The sequence below is a fragment of the Bombus bifarius genome, unplaced genomic scaffold, assembly GCF_011952205.1.
Source record: "Bombus bifarius isolate JDL3187 unplaced genomic scaffold, Bbif_JDL3187 scf7180000008019, whole genome shotgun sequence".
Taxonomy (NCBI): domain Eukaryota; kingdom Metazoa; phylum Arthropoda; class Insecta; order Hymenoptera; family Apidae; genus Bombus; species Bombus bifarius.
This window is the reverse complement of record NW_022884392.1, coordinates 222591-243396: the sequence shown is the minus strand read 5'-3', so window position 1 is coordinate 243396 and position 20806 is coordinate 222591. Positions and strand designations below refer to the sequence as shown.

Genomic DNA, 20806 nt, shown 5'->3' with positions numbered 1-20806 from the left:
TAAATGCGATTTATCTACTGTAAAATTATACGCATTTATTGCATTTCTGTAAGCACGCGGCGTATATGAGGTTAAAAATTGTAGACATATCACTTTTAATTTACCAAATGTTCAGCTGGACAAATTATAAAGCAGAAATTAAAATAAAAAAAAATCAATTCTATGGAACAGAAAATAGGATCCGGCATTTTTCTCAAACGTTATAAGCAGAAATAACGTTATCGTGAAAGGAAAGGTTTATTCGGTTTGGTAACGGATCTCACTGTAGATCGTTGTCTCAACGGAAAAATTAAAAAAAAGAATTTTTTTTATTCTATATTTTCGACTTCTTTTTTCGCGTAGAATCACCCCCTTTCCGCTTGTACCACCAGTTACCAACCACCCTGTATAATAGTACCAAATTCGACGTAGATAGGACCATTGAAATGGCGAAAAAATAGAAATTCGAAACTATAAAATCAAAATCTCGAAGATGGTTTAAAATGTAAGAAATATGTATGTGGAATTTGGAATTGAGAATCGTACAATTTGTAAAGAACGCGGTGGAAAAGAATAAAATATATATCAGTTATTTCTAAATAAAACAAGCTATATTTTTTTACTATCAAATTGGCTATTGTCTTCGTTCCATATTAAGAAACATATAAGTTGTTTTAAAAACCGATCATTTGGCCGGTCATAATGGGAATAGGTATACCTGAAATGTCAATAGGTTTAGGGTTACACAATGTAACTGTTATGTCGTGTGCGACAGTCCGCAGGCCATCCCTTGTTGTCTGGCCGCCAAAGGCCCACGTACCATTATTCAGACCCTCAATAAACCCAAGGACCCACCATAAAACGTAAACACTTTGAAATTAATGCTTTTAACGTAGTCCTTTTAAATTGAAGGAATCTCTAATCCTGTAAGTGTTTTGTTTTATGAATGATCCTTAGAATAATCCTTAGGTTTATTGTGCGCTCTTACAAATTACGGAGAAAGCAGGTAGTTACCTAACGGTAAAAGCGGGGTTTTCTCGTGAACGATGTCACCCACGAGTGGTGACACCCACGTTGGTAGAAGGCTTCCTCCATCTATTCTCATTCATTAACGTTGGTCATACAAATGGGCATCGCGGATCGTTACTCTCACTTCCCTAACGAAAAGTGTGACCAGCGAATCCGCTTTCTTCGTACCTGAAACCCACCCATGCCGAGCTTTCCTCCGTAATAACACGACAGCAGACAGTCAGTCAATCGAAAGAAGTCTAATCGCCAACGCCAAAAGGAGTCTCATTCCGTACTCGCTAGTAGTTTGGCAGTCGACATCCTCACAGTTGTATCAAATATTGAAGTTATTGAATTGTTGGAAATAGGTAATATTGTAACCTGTTAAAAACAGCGTTATACTCACTCAACCACCCCTATTATCCCAAACGAAATAGGGGATCGATCTATTCATGGCGTGGATTATTCGAATCGTAACTGGAATTTACGACTCTCGTTGACGCGCTTCTTCGAGATCGCGAATGGTTGAAACAGTAACAGTTATTAATTTTGAAACTAATAGAAAAAGAGGCAAATTCTAATAATTGTCAAGCGTATGATGCTATAAATAATAATTATGATTTATGGCATCAAAACGTTAGGGCACGTAGGAAAATCTAAATTTTTACAATTGAAGAGTAAGCAAATGATCGATGATATAAACCATATTGACAAAATTATACCTAATGATAATTTATGCGAAGCTTGTATAAATAGTAAACAAGCAGGACTACTGTTTGAAAAAGCAATAGATAAAATTTCATGTTTGTTCGTGTTTGTGGTCGAATCACTTCTTCAATCATTAATAATAAAAATTTAATTACGTATAAATCAGATGTTTCAGGTTTTCGTGATTTTATTGCATAAGGTGATTCAATTTAGAGGTTTTCGATTTGTATTACAATAATGAGGAGGAATAATTTTCACATGAGATGGAAAACCATTGTGTACAAAGAGGAATCAATTATCATTCGACAGTTCTACGAATCTTTCCATTGAATAGTGTTTGGAAACGTATGATAAGAACGATAACGGAGTTATGAAATAACCGATTAACGACAAGCGCAATGATAAGCGGTGTTAGTTTAGAGAAAAGTGTTTTGGGGAGAATCAATCCTTACTGCTATAATTCTAATCAAATTGATTCCGACTAAAGCTTTAAAACAAGATAAAACAGCATATGAATCGTGGCGCGGTAGGAAGCCTCGAGTAAGATATTTAGAAAATGTCAGTTCTACTGTTTATGTACACGATAAAACTAGGAAAATTTACTATAGTTAGGAACACGATTGTAGATGAAACAAATTACTTAAAGGGTTGTAAGTCTGACAGCGGTAAATCAAACATATTGAAACCGAGCATAAAAGTAAATTCTGAAGTAAAATTGTGAGGGAAAGTTGATAAACCTGCGATCGAAATGGATACCGGCAATAAGTCTTTATTTCAAGATAATAAAAGTGAAATAGAAAAGGAATTTGAGCCGGGAAAGAGCGATAGGATTAAACAGCTTCCTCCCATTTCATATGACGAGAGAGATATACAATATGATCTCGTGTGTGCTCGATCTTTTCTTTTATGGTCTAAAACTGGCAATAAGGTATTAGTTTGAAATATTTGAAGAAGCTTTATAGAAAAAGATTTTCGAAATTCATCTATTGATCGTTGTATCTACATTAACTGATAAAGCAAATATATCTAGAAATATTATATGCAGTACTTTACGTAGAGGATTTTGTGATTGCTAAAGTCAACAGTGGAACAATGAATAATCGTAAAAGTTATTTAGTGAATAAATTTAGCACGACAGATTTGAAAGGCATTATATTTTTTCTTTTATTTAAAGGTTGTAAACAGTAACAAGAAAATTACTTTAGATCAAAGTGCTTACATAAAGACAGCTTTGGAGAAATTTAATATGCACGATAGTAGAGCTGTTAGTATATCTCTTCTGTTAGTACATATATTATTATTAACATATATAACGATATGCACACCACTTGATTTAAGTACAGCAGTAAATATTTAAAGCAGATATATGAATACAAGTAACAAAGAACTTTGGCAAAATTTAAAATGGGTACTGAGATACCTGAAAGGTTCAAATGACATGTAAAGGGCGACTATAATATATATAAGGTATATAAGATATAACTCTGTATTCCTTTCTGTAATAATTCCGCGTGATTAAACTGTAATAATTATACAGGGTGGTTGGTAACTGTTGGTACAAGCGGAAAGGGGATGATTCTACGCGAAAAAAGAAGTCGAAAATATAGAATAAAAATTTTTCGTTCGAGGCTTTGTTTTCGAGAAAATCGACTTTGAATTTTCGCTCGGTACGCGTGCACTTTATCACGTCTCGTTATACCGGATCTCACTGTAGATCGTTGTCTCGATGGAAAAATTAAAAAAAAAAAAAATTTTTTATTCTATATTTTCGACTTCTTTTTTCACGTAGAATCACCCCCTTTCCGCTTGTACCACCAGTTACCAACCACCCTGTATATTTTGTGAAGCACTTTAATGCAAAAGACAATGGAAGCTTTAAAAGTGAAGAGAAATATAAAACCTTTTGATGGCGATAGGTATAGCATTTGGAAATGAAGAATATGTGCTCTAGTGAATGAATTTGATATAATCAAAAGTATCGATGATAAAATTCCCGATCGATTAACCGATGACTAGATTAAAGCTGAGTTAGTCGTCAGTAGCGTTATCGTGGAATACATATTTACTCGATTTTTCCCTCGGCTTTGCAAAAGCTGGAGATATCGTAAAGGGAATTTTAAGTAGTTTGGATATTATCTACGAAAGAAAAGTTTCAGCACGTGTAACCGCGACTCGGCCTTAGTTTCTGCCTACAATTGTGCGTCCATGGCAATGTATGCGTTAGTATTCGTTGCCGATTGCCTCGCCACAGCGGCGAATAGGTAAAATTATGCCTAACATAAATCTAATTTTTATCTTTTGTCATTTTATCTTGTTACCACTGTGGTGAAGCGGCAGGCTACCAAACTAACGTATACGCTGCCACGGATGCGCAATTACACGTAGAATTCATTGTGTGATACTTGCACATATCTCGGAAATTAACAACAGATCATCATATCGCAGCGTCTACCAACGATCTTAATGAAATTTATATATGACGTAGCTGTCAGAAAAATATTTGATCCGTTTCTTTTTTATCGGCAATCATGCATATTGAGAACCAACCCCAAAGTCTGGGCTGGAAAATCTGTTTCGACGAATTTCTTGAAAATTACTACTGATAGAATTGATTGCATAAATTGATGAAATTAATGTTTTTCAATAACAAATTAGATGATGTAAATTATTTTGCAAAAGAATCTATTTGTTTATTATTTGTTATTATTTTATAAAATACTATATTAAAAAAAAAGCGTAATTTTAATAGTTTTTTCAGGTAAATGTTAACAAATTTTCTTGAATATTTACAGTTATTTTTAGGGTAAATATGTGATAGTTCTGAAAACAGCTAATTTTATTATTATTTATCATACACTCGTTCTTGTTCTTAGACGAATTCTAACAAAACAATTGATTATAATTAATTATTCGATATGATTTTCAAGATAGCAGTATTTCTCTAAAATGTCAACATCAGTAATTATTCACAGCTATACAAATCAACCGACGATATCAGCTGATAGAAAATTGTCATTTGTATTGCAAATTATAATGCTGATAGTAAAGAGTGCGTGTGCAGCAAACAATATTTAAAGCCCTCAATGTCATCGTTGCAGTATCTACATCAGAGAAATTAAATAAAGAACTTTTAAGTTAAAAACATTAAAATTTTTAGAAATACCAAAAAGTACAACAGAACTTGTACAACCATTCCATACTTATGGATTCCATATTTTAGACTTGACTTTCAGACTTGACAATTAATTTAAATCTCAATATTAATTTATATCATCGGAATAATATAATAAAGTTGCAATCGTTGATGCGTCATCAATTGTCCTGTCTTAGATATGAACAAATGTTTAAATATGCATGGTACCGACGTGACTACATAGATAACTGGTCAAAGGAATTAGAAAATTTCATGAAATTTTGTTTTACAAATTTCCAATGAACCGTTCCAACTATCATAATATAGTTGCTCTAACAATAAAACGTGCGTTGTATAAAATACATTTATGCTTTAATCGCTTCTTCGAGGGCGACCGTTATTATGAAAACTATAATGTACAATTGACATTAATCGTTTCTATAGCACTCATTATTTAAACACGAATGAGTGTCTGACGACCAAATCAGTTCTTTTCATTGTTTAGCATATACAGGGTGGTTGGTAACTGGTGGTACAAGCGGAAAGGGGGTGATTCTACGCGAAAGAAGAAGTCGAAAATATAGAAAAAAAATTTTTTTTTAATTTTTCCGTCGAGACAACGATCTACAGTGAGATCCGTTATAACGAGACGCGATAAAGTGCACGCGTATCGAGCGAAAATTCAAAGTCGATTTTCTCGAAAAAAAAAGTCAAACGAAAAATTTTTATTCTATATTTTCGACTTCTTCTTTTGCATAAAAAAATTTCAAATATAATAAATTCTTTGTAATGGAAAAGCCAAGATTCAAATTTGTATTTGTTTGTACATACAGATATAGTGTTTGTAAACAAACATTTAAGACAATTTGTTAACATTTACTTGGAAAAACGATTAGAAATATGCTATTTTTAATACGTTGCTAAGACAAATGGATTCTTTACAAAATAATTTACACGATCTCATTCGTTGTTAAAAAATACTAAGTTCATCAATTTACACAATCATTCTATTTGTAGTAGTTTCCGAGCTTCGTCGAAACAAATTTTTCAGCCCCAACTTTGGCAATGGTTTTCATCTCTTTTAACATGGACGTTTGATGATAGAAAAGAAATACGTGTCAAATATTTTAATAAGAACTACATAGTACATAAATTTCGTCAAGATCGACGATTGACGCTTCGGTATGTTTCCTTGGAAGACCGAGCGACGATACACGCAAAGGAAAAAGTTGTTCAAAATGTTGATTCTTACCGACATATTAAAAAAGTCATCGAAATCCAAGATGACGACAGTTTTCTAAATAATAGCCCAATTTACTATTATTTATTTCATCTTCTTGCGACAAATGAATATACATAAATCTAATTATAATTATGAATTTTTGGAAACAACAAAAATTCATAAAGGCCAGGATTTTCAAGCGTTTCACTTCTCTGCATATGCGTATAAATCAGCATCTGTTTGTGAAATAACCGTGAAATTAGTTGAAATGAAAAATATGTACTCGAAAGCGATAATCAAATTTCGAATCGTTTAACGTGGCGTGTAACAATTAAAATATCGATCGTATGAAACAATATGAAATTCCCTGCCTGGTCGGCAAGAACATGTAATGATACGTTATCTCTATTCTAAATGACGATAAACGAAGATAATATTATACGTTTTCGAAAAGAGAGACATTAATGATTGCGAAGGAAAAGATTTATCGATTAAAGAATACGAACTCCAGACTTCTGAACTGTATGAAATTACGTAAGAATTAACATTTCTATTCATGACGACTACTGTTCTCTGTTAACTGTTCTCTAAAATTTGAAATAACTAATAGCAAAATTTCTGAAATAACGATGTTCCAAAAATGATATATTTCGATTAAATGGCACGGAACAGAGGCAATACGTAAATTTTACGCGAGAATGGCTATTCTATCGCGACAGTTGCAAGTCTCCCAGTATCATAACGCAATAGATAAAATGCAAGTTTCTATTTATGTTTATTCAAATATATTCGTATCTTCAATGTACAGATACCAATTTTTGAACAAAAATAACTTTCTGTTCTGTCCACGTAAAATGATAAATATACAAAAATGTAGTAATATATTTTGCATGTAAAAAAAAATTCGAAGAATTTTTAATTATGAGTTATAACGCTTACATACATGTGTATTACATAAAGCATTCGCTTATATTTAGAAAAAATCCTTGAGTCGACAATCTTGCAATTACGTATTTTACAATACTTGATAGCATATTGGGAAATCATGATTTAGTATTTTAGATAGAATACTATTATTCCAGGAGTATTAGACTACATATGCGTATTTAACAAGAAATATAATTCTCGGTTTTTAATTAAAAAATTCTATCTGCTAGGAAATATATTATACACAACTTGTCCAAACTATGTAATTTTTTCCTTCAACAAATATATTGCTGGATTAATCGCGCAGCATATGCATACATATGTAACTACATATTTACGCATATAATATTTTATTCAATGGAGAAAGCAAAACCGATCGACAAATAGAAATATATAGTTGCCTACGGTCAGTGCACTATTCGCAACGCGTGTTGCGAGTTTTCAGGGACGTGTGTTGCCGCACTGGCCCGGAAAATGTAGCGCATTGCGACAAATTTATATTCCCCGCTACAACGGGACAGAAATCGCGTGCCGCGAGATTTCTTGTTTTTAATATCAACTTGATCATAATTTTCAACACGTGAGACTATCCGTAATGGACGCTTAATTTCGACTAACTTTTATTACCTAAAATTATTCCAATAATATCAATTACCTTTTTATATTAACTATTTCATTAAAATTATTCAAAAACTAAATCTATCCATCATATAAAAATTTGTTTAAATAATTATGTAGCTAACTGGCTTACTTGTCCTCAATAATCTCTATAATAATTACACATGTAATACGTTTACGGAAATAGATTAACAAAATACAGCACGTCCTCGGAAAATCCATCTAATTCCGAATTCGTTAATGTTTTGTATCGGTCGAGGCAATGAAGAAATTAAGGATGAACGACAGAAACGTGTCTAATAGTTGCTTCCGGTTGCCATAAATAAAAAGTCCTCGAAAAAAATCCCTACAAGCCAGTATCAATTGTCCATTCGTCGGGCGTATTTGTCCGTACGGCCCTGAACGTTTCTCCTCGCAAGTACACGTGTACGCACGCGAGGCGCGCGTATAAATACACAGGAGCGATGTCGGTTTATTTATACGCAAGGGTGCCCATTGCCTCCCCCCCCCCCAATGCTCTCTTCAACGCTTGATGTCGAACAACGCACAGAAAACTATGCATGTACCACGTTTTGTTTCTTTCCTACGATAAATTCATTGTCATGGCGACAAAGATATAACAGCGATGGCTCGAAGGAATGACACACGCTGGCTTATAGCCGGCTTCAGTGATCGACATGCTTTGATAATCGTGCCGCGAGAAGTGCGGATTTTCGTACACGCGCTTACTCGCACGAACCAGGTTTCAAGATCGCGCTCTCAACATCACTCGAATATCGTTAAATTACGCCTCGCAACTACTACATTGTGAATTTAACAACAATTGTATCAGATGTTCATAAAGTTGCATTATATTTTTAAGATCATAATTACTATAAAAGTATTTTAATACTAGAACTACTAGACTAGTCAAAATAATCGATTCGCAATTTTTCATAAAAATTTTGAATTTTGAAACAATTTAATAATTTTTTGTAAAATATATAGATGGAGCTCGATTTTCTGCTTATATTATTTATTTGTCATCTTTCATTTTGATTTCTTTCATACAAGCTTTGTATTTTAGTCGTTAGTAAGTAGATCTAGTGCTAATACAGTAGAAAGAAACAATCGTTAATGATTACGTAATTGATTATATCACGATAGATAGTACGAAAATCAATAAATAGAAAAAAGAAATACAATTCAGTGAAGCTCGAACCTAACCTCTAAAAAAATAATATCTTTTAAATATCTTGAAAACATGCAAACAGTATAATGCATGCAGTTTGGTCCACTTTGTTCGCAGAGTATGCAGAAGCATGTTCCAGCACGAAATATGTATTGCGCGCTGACGCAGCTGCGCTTTCCTTCTTTGATTTACCCCCACCATTTTGTCTGTCTATTTCTTTTCTGCAGCAAAAAGTTACTCGCCACCCGCTGATGCGCTATTCTTAATTTCAACAAGCGAGTAAATATTGAGAAGTTTATCAAGATCTTGCGCTTTCCTAATAACGCATTCCTAATAAAACGATTTAATCTTTCCAGCTTCCGTCGATGCGTATCTTTTTAATTGTAATAATTCATTATCGTTCAGACATGTGCTTAGCAAACGCAATACAAAGACTTAGATATCTGTTAGACTAGGCTGAAACGTATTATCTAATATGTGCGCGATAACTGAAATAGATGGTAGCGATAATTACAATGAAACATCTAAAATGAAGTAACGAACAATTCCTGTAGGTATAATATTCTCGCCAATACATTAGCGCGTTCACACAAAAATCATTTGTACTGTAACAAATTATAGATAACAAATAGTCGATGAAACTCCATTCATAGCAAAAGAGTAATTTCCCGCCAATTCTTCGCGTATTAACATGGGGACGGATCGAATAGTGTTGCAAAGCGTGTGCGCGACGCGCTTCGTTACTGCTATTACATCGCACTCAGCCTCATTTCATTTATTTCGATAAATTTATTTCCAACTAACATTTCCACCGCAGAGTTTCCTTCAAAAGCATAAAAAATGCACGTTCGACTGAATTCCACACGTGATGCCAATTAACGTTCCCAAACATGTAATTCGTTTACAACAGACAATTAAAATTGTTAGAAATGTAGCGTGAGTATAGAAAAAGACGATTATCAATGTAAGTTCTCGTGAAATTATAGATAAAACAAAGTGCAGAAAACTTTGTTGTTTCTTGTTTATGGAATTTAGACATGCTGACGTTAGACGTGTAACTCGTCCAACTATGTAATATGTTTATTCATCGTTTTGCTTCGTCTTGTGAAATTTCTTTTTTATCGCGGTCTGCAAGTGAAAACGCGAAAAGAAAAGAGAATCGTACTTGACGGCGTGAGTGGTTCGCGAACACGCAAGCGTGGTTTTTTTCGGCGAGGAATCGTAGGGGAAATATTACTAGTAAAATTTCTTTATGGCAATGCTTACTTTTTATTGAATCCGAAGGTTTATTGGACCGTGACAACCGGCTAACAATGTAACCGATTACAAACAGCACACCGCCAAGAAACAGCGTGCTCACGAGCACGATCACGGACATGCTGATTCTCGGTGTGATTTTCCCTTCTGTATCCTCCATCTTCACCGTTTAATTAAGCCACAGCACTTTGTTTTTTATTTCACCGCACTTTCGACGCACGCTTGATTCAATATAGGTCCGTTAAAAATCAACGTAAAATACAAGCACGAGACGCGAGACTGGAACACACACACGAACCGCGTGTTCCAAAAAACATGAGATATCATGCAACGATCGCGGCCAGTGCGTCAACTCCACGGCAAACCTGAACTACTCGCTTTATAGATGGAATGCTCGAGCTCGATCATTGGCACGTCTTTATCCACGAACCAGAGGAATCGTAGAAACGAAACTTCACCAGATATTTCCAACAGTTTCTATTTCTTATTATCGACATCGATCATCTTTGCATCTTATTTTTACGCGGTTTTCTTTTGTATTTTTCGTATAAAGTATATATTATAGGCGAATAAAATTCGTTGAAATGAAACAAAAAATGATTTTCTACATCCACAACAGCTTAGAAAGATCTCGTTTCGTAGTGCAAATTTTATAATCGTAGGTCGAACATGACTCGTAGAGACACACAGCAACTTGAAAGAATAACGTTCGCATTCCTTGATCCCCCACTTCGATTTTTTTTCTTGGCACCGTTGCGAGATTTGTCTACTTAGATGACAAAGTTACCACTTCAAATCGTTTCTAGGTCACCGTCACGTTCCTCACCAAGCTCGTATTTTATGTGTGACACATTGTATCATTTAAATTTCGTTCTTGTCAATATTGCTTTTATAAGAATTATCGCTTGGTGAACTTAATGTTTAATAATTACCCAACACTGGCCGCGGTTTATGTCATCGATTTAAAATGGGAATAGAACACGTAACTGGCAATCGAGTGACCCAAGAACCGGCTACTCTATTTCGTATTCGTAAGAAGAAACGAAAGAGTGCCGAAACTTCCGTGAAAGTGTCTTTCGCGATTTGTGTTTACGCAGTTTTAATAGGTTGTCACCAATTTGAATTTCTTGAAGTAATACTCACGACGTTATTGAATAAGATGTGCATGCAATTTACCCAAAGTAATTAATGTTACCGCGCAACTTATGTAAGCCATTTAGGTGATCGCATGCTCTGGCGGTACACTCGTAAATCAGACGGAATCATCGCGAAGGAGACACGTTAGGAGTTTGATCAGTGAACGTAATGCTCGTAAGAGCTCGAAGCGCGTGTTTGCCGGAACATGTCAATAGTGCCGGTATATACGCGATGGTAACCTAGCTGCCTCGCGTTTAACTCGCTCTCTTCGAAGATTCCCCACCATTTCAAACCCCCACGAAGGTAGTTGTGTTCTCCCACCGAAACGGAAGTTGCACTTGCGCGATCGAATACTTCGATGTCTGGCGGGTAAGGAACCGCGCTCCGGCGATTAACATTCGAGTGGTCGATACGATTCATTATATCAATGATATATGAAATCCGAAATCAAATTAATTTTTGATAACTTCACTTTTCTCAAATTTCTCAATTGCATTACCCAGGAAATATAATTAACCTCCAGTTTCAAGAAACAAATGGTTTATTTCCACACATTCACTTATCACAAGGAAATATTATAAATAACAATAAATTTCAAGGAAGATTAAAAAAGATGGTGTTTGTGACATAATTTTGTTTTATTTTCTAACTTATGTAATTGATCAATATGACTTCTGGCTATATGTGTAAATCTTTTAATATTGAGATTGTAATAGTTTATAATTCTATTTAAAAGTTTTAATCGTCACATTATCATAAACAGAGAAAACATTAAAGCATAAGCACTTATTAACATTGGTATGTAATTGATATACATCAAAAAGAGGGAACAAAAATTTTATCCATTTTTATATTTTAGTAAAACAACAAAAGGTATAATGTTGCAAGAAGATATTCGTAACAAACGTGAATATTTCAATTTTTGCTAATGTTCTCGTTTATTAATATTGTTTTCACTCCTTCAGATTACATTTAGGAACAATGTTGTAGATTAAGTTCCGAGTTCAGCTCTCTTTCTTCTTTTAAGAAAATAATCAAAGGTCACAATAAAAATGTATCTTATCTTAAATGTGATGGGTAACGGGATTCCGGAAATTCTATTACATCAACTCGTTCATACAGATTGTAGTGTCACAAATTTCTTGGAATAAAGTAACAGTGTTCTTGGAAACTCAATGACTATTTCGTTTTCTCTGGTGTAGACATATTTAAGATTCTAGAGAAGACGTACAACGTCATCGCTAACGATACCAAGCAAAGATAGCGTCAAGCTTGTTTATCGAAAGCAAGGCCACTAAAAATTCGCCGAACAAAAATGAAAATATTGTGGAACAAATCGATATCTATCTTGTTTACGATCTCATGTAAATCGTCTGTCCGTCTGCAAACCGGTAATAGATGTGAACACTGAGACAAGTGTGCATTATTAATATGCATTCGATCGTGAAGTTACATGATCCACTATAACCTAACAACTAGGCTTACAAATGTGCTCGTAACGGCAAGATGCGTTAAACTCAACCCGTTATTCGCCCCGTTACTTTTCCTCATTTCAATCGTCTTCGTCCTCGATTTGACTCTCTCACGTGCAAGCCTCGCCATCATGCTTCATGTATAAACAGAACCTCCAATCATATACAAGGTGTTCATTTTTATCAATCTATTTGTATATTTAAGAAAATAACAACGATACTGAAAATAACAAGAAAAATACGTTTTTATAGATTTTCTAAGAAACGTTGCATTTTCAAGAAGGAGATAAAATTTAAATTACTTTAGTTTACTTACTTCTCTGTACTTTTCTGGAATTAAAAAAGGTTCTGTATGATGTAGGAATCGTCACGTATGTAAAGTTCCTATCCTATTTCTTGTTATATTTTATCAAATGCATGTCAAATTTGAAAAAAATTCAATGCGTTAATGCGTTTCAAGATTCAGGTCTTAACAACGATTCCACATTTTTATTCTTTTAGAACCTTTGATATTGAACTGCTGCGCAATAATCAATGAATGTTTTGTTGCTCGTTTGATAAGTGAAGAGTGGTATAAACTCGAATCGGTTGAAATTTTTCTCGCGCACGCGCTGTATCTACGCCACTTCCTCGACTTCGTTTCCCGCGTCGATTCTGCAGCTTCTTGTTTCTCACTTCACGAATACATATTTTGTTGGGTCCCTGGGTTCGGGCCAACGAACCCTCACTCGAGTTTAAAAGTCGTTTGCCCTAAAGAATTTGGTTGACTCGAATAAACTCCGATTAATTAAGGAAAATTGGAGCTAACAATGGAACATAACGAACTATTTCTGGTGCAATACGCTTATCGAGCGAAAAGGAAAAAGCACGTGTATCAGAGGAATTGAGGGACAAAATACAAACATTTTCCTGCTACAAATGGGTACCGCAAGATCGATGCTGCTACGGAATGTCCGTTGGATTACTTCCTTGGTTAGTCATGTTACGTACTTTGTAAAGACAACGAAGTGTTTGATAACATGTTTATCTAAGGATCAGCGGAAAGGTCAAATATGATTTGGAAGCATGGATCGATTAAAATTAAAGATCAAGGATAAATGTTTCTTGATCGATAAAAATTGCATGAGATCAATATTTTATCAAATCCATTAATAATAAATCATTTTTATCCATCAAAGGCAGTCTAGCAAAATAAACGTTGATAAAAATAACCAAAATATGTACACCATCGAAACAGGAAACAGGTTAGAAATGATTAATAGATTCGTAGCTATCATCTGTTTCTGTTTTTATTAAAAACACAGCGAGTTCGTTGGAGGAATCGACAAATTTTGAATATACGTTGCGCATCGATGAAATAATTGCGATCTGTGTATTAGGTTAGGTACGCTTCTTATTAGCACCGATAACGTTCGTCACATGCGCGTCCCGCGCGTAAGGTATATTATCCATGTTGACGCTTGTTCCTGAGATAAATTTGGTGTATATGGATCTTTAGCTGTATAGACGCTAAAATTACATAACGAAATCACTACCAGCAGTTTCTACGCGTTTCTATTTAAGGATATCAGTTCCAATGTACCGAAGTTAATTAATATTCGTTTCGAAGTAGAAACGTGTTCCAGAGTTACTTCGAATATGAAATAAAAATGAAATGCATCTTTCTGTGAATCGAACGCGAGGATTTTAAATGCAGATATCTTCGTCCAAGTTATTATGCTTTCGCTGACTCGGTGGATTTTCCTGTTATGCATGTATTTGCACTTCCAATGAATTTTCGCGCGAACATCACTTGGAAAATGGAATTCCGTGCTTGATCGATACGTAACGTAATATTTTCCTGTTCGTTTGCTGTTATGCGTAGTAGTTGAATGAATTGCCTGCTCCAACATGATCGTCAGCATGGCTTAGAAAATAGCAATCGGGAAACGATAGTATTATTTTATTGAATGACGCGCTTAATTTAACCGCTAGCTAATGAAGGGGAGTCTTATTTCAAAAGAAGCTTGTATTAAAAACTTCTATTATCTGATCTGCGGTATGGATCATTTATCTGAAATTTTTCGATATTTCGACTTTTCACTTTACTGTCAATCGACCGTCGAATTTTTTACGTATCAATGATCTAGCACACAGTGAGTTTTTAATATATGACAATGATAATCAGTGATCGTTATCTAAATGTTCTTAAGATGACGTATCTGATTTAAGTCATCAGTGTTCTGAGAAAATGTGCAAAGGTCAGGTGAAAAGTAGAAGAATTTCAAACGAAATGTTTATAGTTCGCTTTGAAGCTTCGTAACATACGCATTTTTTTTTATCAATGAGACTAGACTCATTTCTGTAGTGATAAATTTAATTGTTGAAGGAAATGGAAGAAGGTGCGTACAAATGTGTGACCTGTTTGACCCACTTTTCTTATAAAAACTGTCATTTCATTTCGTTCTTATGTAAGTGACTCAATTATTATTCCTAATAATTAATTTGTACTCTATTATCTTAGGAATGAGAAAAATGCATAAATCTAGATAATTGGCAATCATAAAGATCAAGTAAGTCATATGTTCTTGTTTTTGCTAGTTACATCGTCGGAAGGGTAATATCACAATGCAAAATAGAATAATACCTACACATTTATTAGAAATTTGTTACTTGTTTGATTTATTAAAGATTTCCAAGATTTAAAGACTGCCAAGTAAATAAAAGCTTAAATTATAAAAAAGAAAAATATTTCCATCGATAAATAGCCGAATTTATACATCTATAATTTCTATTTCAAACCGATTTCCTGAAAAAATATACTTTTCGTAATTGTATCACTCTTCTAATAAACTAACATATGTACAAACTAATTATTAGTAATAAAGTAACACCCTGTATGCACGCCATGATCTCTAGTACCTGAACTTTGAAATTGGCACAACGCCATGAAAGAAGTGCGCAATTCCGCGACGGGATTGCCACGCGTATGCGTTACCGGGAAGAATAATTTTGGTCCGTTGCGACGCAAGGGCGATGCTGCGTCAAACAAATTTCGAAGAAATAAAAACAAAAAGTATAGACAGTAACAAAGGAAACAAAAGTCTCCAGTAAAAAATATAGGCAACTGGAAACATTTCCATAGGCAACTATAATTCCGTCTATCAACATCGAACGACCGGCACGCGTGATCCAAACACGTCGTTTGACGTGTGCGATTTAAATTCGATATCCCTCGAACGAATCAGATACGACGCGGCGCGGCGCGGCGCCCATTTTCTTCTCATCGACTCTTTATTTAACTTCGTTCTTTTCTTCTCTCTCTCTCTCTCTCTTTTTCATCGCGCAAATTGCGAATCGCGAAGCTAATGTTTGTCACCAGTCTCTCTCGTTATCGCTGTCGCATTAGACCAGCTTGATATTTCATCGTCACCAACAGATATTACGTCAGCTTTCTCTAAGTAAATTTTAAGATATAATTTAGTCATATACAATAGAATTCCGTTTATCTGTAATTCGTTGAAGAAGTTAATGTTCAATTTCAAATATATGATTTCATAGCTGAGCTTTTATTGTTTCATCTTTAATCGAACAGCATACACGAACGCGTATTCTTGTAGCATAAACATATATGTATAGAGCCGTTTGTTTGTGTTCGGAATACGAGATGCAGAGGGTGACTTAACTAAACGCACAGGCATGTTGATTTAACTTTTCTAAACGTTAACTTCTATTATTAGAACCAATAAAAACAGGTGGAGCTAGTGAACCTCTATTACTATCTATATCTATAACTATCGCGTCCTCCGCTATATTTGACCAAACGGTGAACTACTGTACAGGAAGATTGTCGCTATGGCTATGACATGACATTTTGTTTGGGACTACTTTGACACTTTTCGTCACGCACGTGTTTCACAACAACCAAAACAATAACAATTACTCACCACGCTTGCCTGATAGACGATCCTCCTTAATCTTTTGTGAATCTTCTATGACAAAATAGATGGTCATTCCTTCCTGGAAAATATTTTACGCCATTTCTTTTATTCGTTCCTTCAGTCTTTTTATCAAAAACGGTCGTTTGCCTCGGTGGGGGAGAATGTTGTTGAATTGAGGCATCGGTCGCGCTTCTTTGTCTGAACACTGAGCCGGATATCGTACCGCAAACAAACAGGAAAGGTCACATGTGTGTCAAGAAAACGCGATGACAAAAACGGTCGTAGTAGCACCGCAGAAAACTGAAAAAAGGGAAGGGCGTATATACGTGGTGCGTAATCTATCGCGGCCAACTCGTGGCATCGTGTACACTGAGTCATGTGCAACGTGTTCCCGCCGGTTTATGAAGAGTTTCGTTCAGCTGATGTGCGCATGGTCGGTGAATGCACTCAACAGTTGCAGCCAACGCGCGCCTATATTGACACGTGTTGCACGACGATAACAACCCGATAACACTGTACCACAGACGCCGAAACTGGCCAAGATCATCGCGCTCCGTTCCAAACTTCTTTCCCACGTTTATACTAACTTAGTTTCTTTCTATGATATTTTTACTGAGTCATTTTCATTCTTTCTTGTTTGCATAGCGATAAGATCTGCTAGCTTTGTTCGGAATACGTACCAGCACTCCTAAAAATTATTGACAAAATTGATGTTCTCAATAACAAACACAGTTTTAAATGTTTTGAGTTTTGAATAAAATATTTGATATTAAATATATTTGCAAATATTAAATATTATTGTAAATATAGTATTACATCTTTTGATAATGTAAACCGTTTATATTAATGGCGATCAAAAATTAAAAATTAAGAAACGAAATGAATTTATTGTCATTTCAGTTTTGGGAAAATTTTCTTCGTTTATCATTGTTTTTTATTGGAATTGAATTTGTGTCCACACACAATAGTTATTTTGTGTTAAATAGATGTTTCTAAATATAATCTTACAAATTTCTCTAACATACGTAAATGTGTATTAGGATATATGTATAGTTACTTACGTTGCAATTGCGCAAATATTGACATACATACATACTTGTTGTAATAATATTTTTGTTATAAATATTAGCGGGGAATAAAATTTTTGAAAACTAAAAACAAATTAAATTATCTGATAATGCAATAACGATAATATACACAAGAATTAATTTCTGTAAATACTATAAACATCTAAGTCATTTAAGAATTAAGTAAAAAGATTTGAATACAAAATTTGAATACAATAGAATAGAATACTAAAAGAATTAACAATGATCTAATAAATTAGGAAAAATAATTAAGAAGATTACTATGATTTTAAATTTGTATTCAAGACACGAAACGCACATTCAATCAACCTTTAAGTCTCGTTGTTTAACAGTTACTTATTGAATCTCATTTGTACTCTTTGTTGGTTTAGTATTTTACAAAGAATACAAATTACTGTTTATTGTTTTGCTACATTTTTGACTTTTTGTATAGATTGCGACAATCGAGATTATGGCGCACTCTAGCAGAATTCTTGTAAAATACGATTGCTTTGTCAAGCAATTTCAAAGGATTGAAATGAGCAAACAAACGAAAGAAAATACGTATACACTCAGTAAGTTTTGCAATTATAAATCATTAAATTACTATTTATACGTGATAATATATATAATTTTCTGCATACTTCAGAATGTAATTAGAAACAATGATGACTGGTTTCTAATATACTATTAAAAACTAATTATATCAAGATGATTTAATCATTTTTATCGTTTGATTTAGTCTATTTAAAAATAATATATTTCGAATAAATCAAAAAGCAAAATTATGTATGGTAGAAGAAAAACTATCCAGAGAAATGAAAGACGAGGTCGAGCTTCGCCGTCTCCAATTTCACCAGTACAGCAAAAGAGGTCAGTCTCGTATTTGAGAAAAACATCTATCGTCCGAATTATATAATACATATTTGATTTACATAACTCCGGAAATAGGCAATTTGGAGAAATAGATATTCTATTAGTAATTACTAATTCATTTTACTGCATATATCTCAGTGATAAACATAGTTATATATACTTATATGTATATTCATTTTATAAAAAAGCTATAAGTAGGACATTTTACATAAAATCATGCAATAGTACTTCATGAAGTTGTAATATACTTGCATGGAGATTCGTTAGTCTTTTATTTTTAAGTAAAAGTATTTTAAAAAATAAGTCATTTTTACATTTTACAATACAAGATTAATATTTCTTTAATTAATATTCAATTTTTAATTCATATGTATGTGTATATATGTGAATCCTATGAATATGGTCTATTCAATAACTATATATATTAAACATTATAGCCAACATCATGGTTTGAATATTATATTGTAAAATATTAACTTGTAATATATAATACAATGTTTGTGTATAATTAATATAAAAATATATAAAATATATCAAATGTTTTATTAAAATGTTATTCGGACTTACCATTTAGGATTTATTATACATTTCTTGTTAATTTCGAAATGAACTGAAGTTCGCTACATTTCTGATAGTGTACTTCCTGTTTTATTTCTGGAAAGCTCGATAGCTACATTTAAGCCTGCGCAGTTTCACTAACTTGCGTAACTTATAAAATCATTAAAGATTTCATTGCAGTATCAGATTAAGCTCTTAAGAGTACGAACGTGTATTGTGTTATACGAAATTTAGTGTGCAAAAACGCAAAAACATGCCACGACGTGGACGAGCAGCAAATCCTCCTCCGAGGACGTGAGTATTTTTCCTTTTTTAATCATATTCGTACGTGTAATTTTTCATAAATTGTCTTTGAATGTTTAATAATTCGTCGAATGTAACGGAATCACGTTTATCATAATGAAGTTACGTGGTTCTTGAATTACTTTCGTAAGCATGTGCAACCATACAATAAAAGCAATTTTATTTATAATTTAGGGTTAGACGAGCCTCAGCTCCAGTTGCAACCGCTCCAGCACATCCTCCTGCATCAACACCAATGGTAGCTCAACCTCAACAGCCATCCCTCATGGGACAAATGGCTGCTACTGCTGGAGGTGTGGCAATTGGTTCTGCTGTCGGTCATACTATTGGACACGCAGTGACTGGCCTCTTCAGTGGAGGTTCCAGTGAGGCCGCTGCTGCACCAGTAGGTGTAGCACCTGCTGCAGTACAAAATGCACCGGTTTCTGCACCTGCTGGTGGTGCTTGCGCTTGGGAAGTTAAACAATTCTTAGAATGTGCCCAAAATCAATCAGATCTTTCATTGTGCGAAGGCTTTAATGAGGCTCTTCGTCAATGCAAGGCATCTAACAGTAAGTTTTAAATAATATTTTTCTATATATGTTTCATAATATAGCCTGAGCCAATTGCCCACTATTAAATTTGTTTTTTAATTTCAGATTTAATTTAAACAAGGCATTCAGGTAATAGCAGGAAGATAGGCAATATTAATGAATTTAGTAGATCTCATAAAAATTTGGGTTCTGTATTTACCGTGAACTAGAATTATTTTAATCATTGCTTATATAAATTGGTTAAAATGTATACATGTATGCAAGTGAAATAAATTAAAATAAATTTGATTCCTGTTTATATGATTGTTATTCATTTTGATTGAACCTTTTTCTGTATATATATGTGATAAAGTAATAATTTTAAAGATAGGACAAAAAATGTAAAATAAAACATTAATTTTTACATGATGTACATATAACACAATTATATTAGAAAATAATTTTCTTTAGATTTTTGTAATTTAAATTATATATATATATAGATTTAAGGCAAAAGCTTCATCATCCCAATTATGGACAAATAACAATAATCAATCCTTTGCTTTTCAATCTGCTACTAGTACAGCAGCTGAAGTTGCAGCTGGTCCTGTTATGGTAAGTACTAACATTATTGCTTGCTTTTTTCCTTTAGAAATTAATAATTAATCATTTCAAATTAAATTAATGATTCATACAAGGGTCAAGCAATCGAAAGCGCACTTGCTAGCAATGTAGGACATGAATCTCCTGCTAAAGCCGTTCTTAACAATAATTCTACAAACACACAAGAATTATGTATTTCCGAAATACGAGAATTCTTCGAATGCGCTTTAAGAAGTGAAGGTCTGGATACATGCAAAGCTTATCATGATACATGGATGAAATGTCAGAATGTATACAAACAACAAAATTAATTGATCAGATGAAATGATACATTA

The 20806-nt window shown here is 33.8% G+C and overlaps 2 protein-coding genes, 1 long non-coding RNA gene and 1 pseudogene across 4 annotated transcripts in view; 2 read left to right on the top strand and 2 right to left on the bottom strand.

Moving 5' to 3' along the window:
• LOC117207080 overlaps window positions 1–17097 on the bottom strand; it is a 39660-nt gene extending 22563 nt beyond the window's left edge. The window contains exons 1-4 of one of the 2 annotated variants that reach the window (XM_033446933.1): window positions 16559–17097; window positions 12949–13382; window positions 12646–12852; window positions 10033–12541 (exon numbers count right to left, since the gene is read on the bottom strand). In XM_033446933.1, the coding sequence (XP_033302824.1) occupies window positions 10033–10183 (151 nt within the window). In that variant the 5' untranslated portion in view covers window positions 10184–12541; window positions 12646–12852; window positions 12949–13382; window positions 16559–17097. Of the gene's footprint in view, window positions 1–10032; window positions 12853–12948; window positions 13383–16558 lie in introns of both variants that reach the window. The other variant, XM_033446932.1, reaches the window with a different exon arrangement.
• On the top strand, window positions 15578–20750 carry LOC117207088 (annotated as a pseudogene).
• Window positions 17173–19140, bottom strand: LOC117207089. Its single transcript, XR_004487466.1, has 2 exons — window positions 19063–19140; window positions 17173–17240 (listed from the first exon to the last, which is right to left on the bottom strand). It is a non-coding gene; the product is annotated as an uncharacterized LOC117207089 (long non-coding RNA).
• LOC117207086 (coiled-coil-helix-coiled-coil-helix domain-containing protein 10, mitochondrial) lies at window positions 19135–20187 on the top strand. Its single transcript, XM_033446947.1, has 3 exons — window positions 19135–19347; window positions 19531–19907; window positions 19995–20187. The coding sequence occupies exons 1-3, from the start codon at window positions 19307–19309 to the stop codon at window positions 20003–20005; spliced, it is 429 nt and encodes a 142-aa protein (XP_033302838.1). The 5' UTR covers window positions 19135–19306; the 3' UTR covers window positions 20006–20187.
• Window positions 20751–20806: the final 56 nt, after the last annotated feature.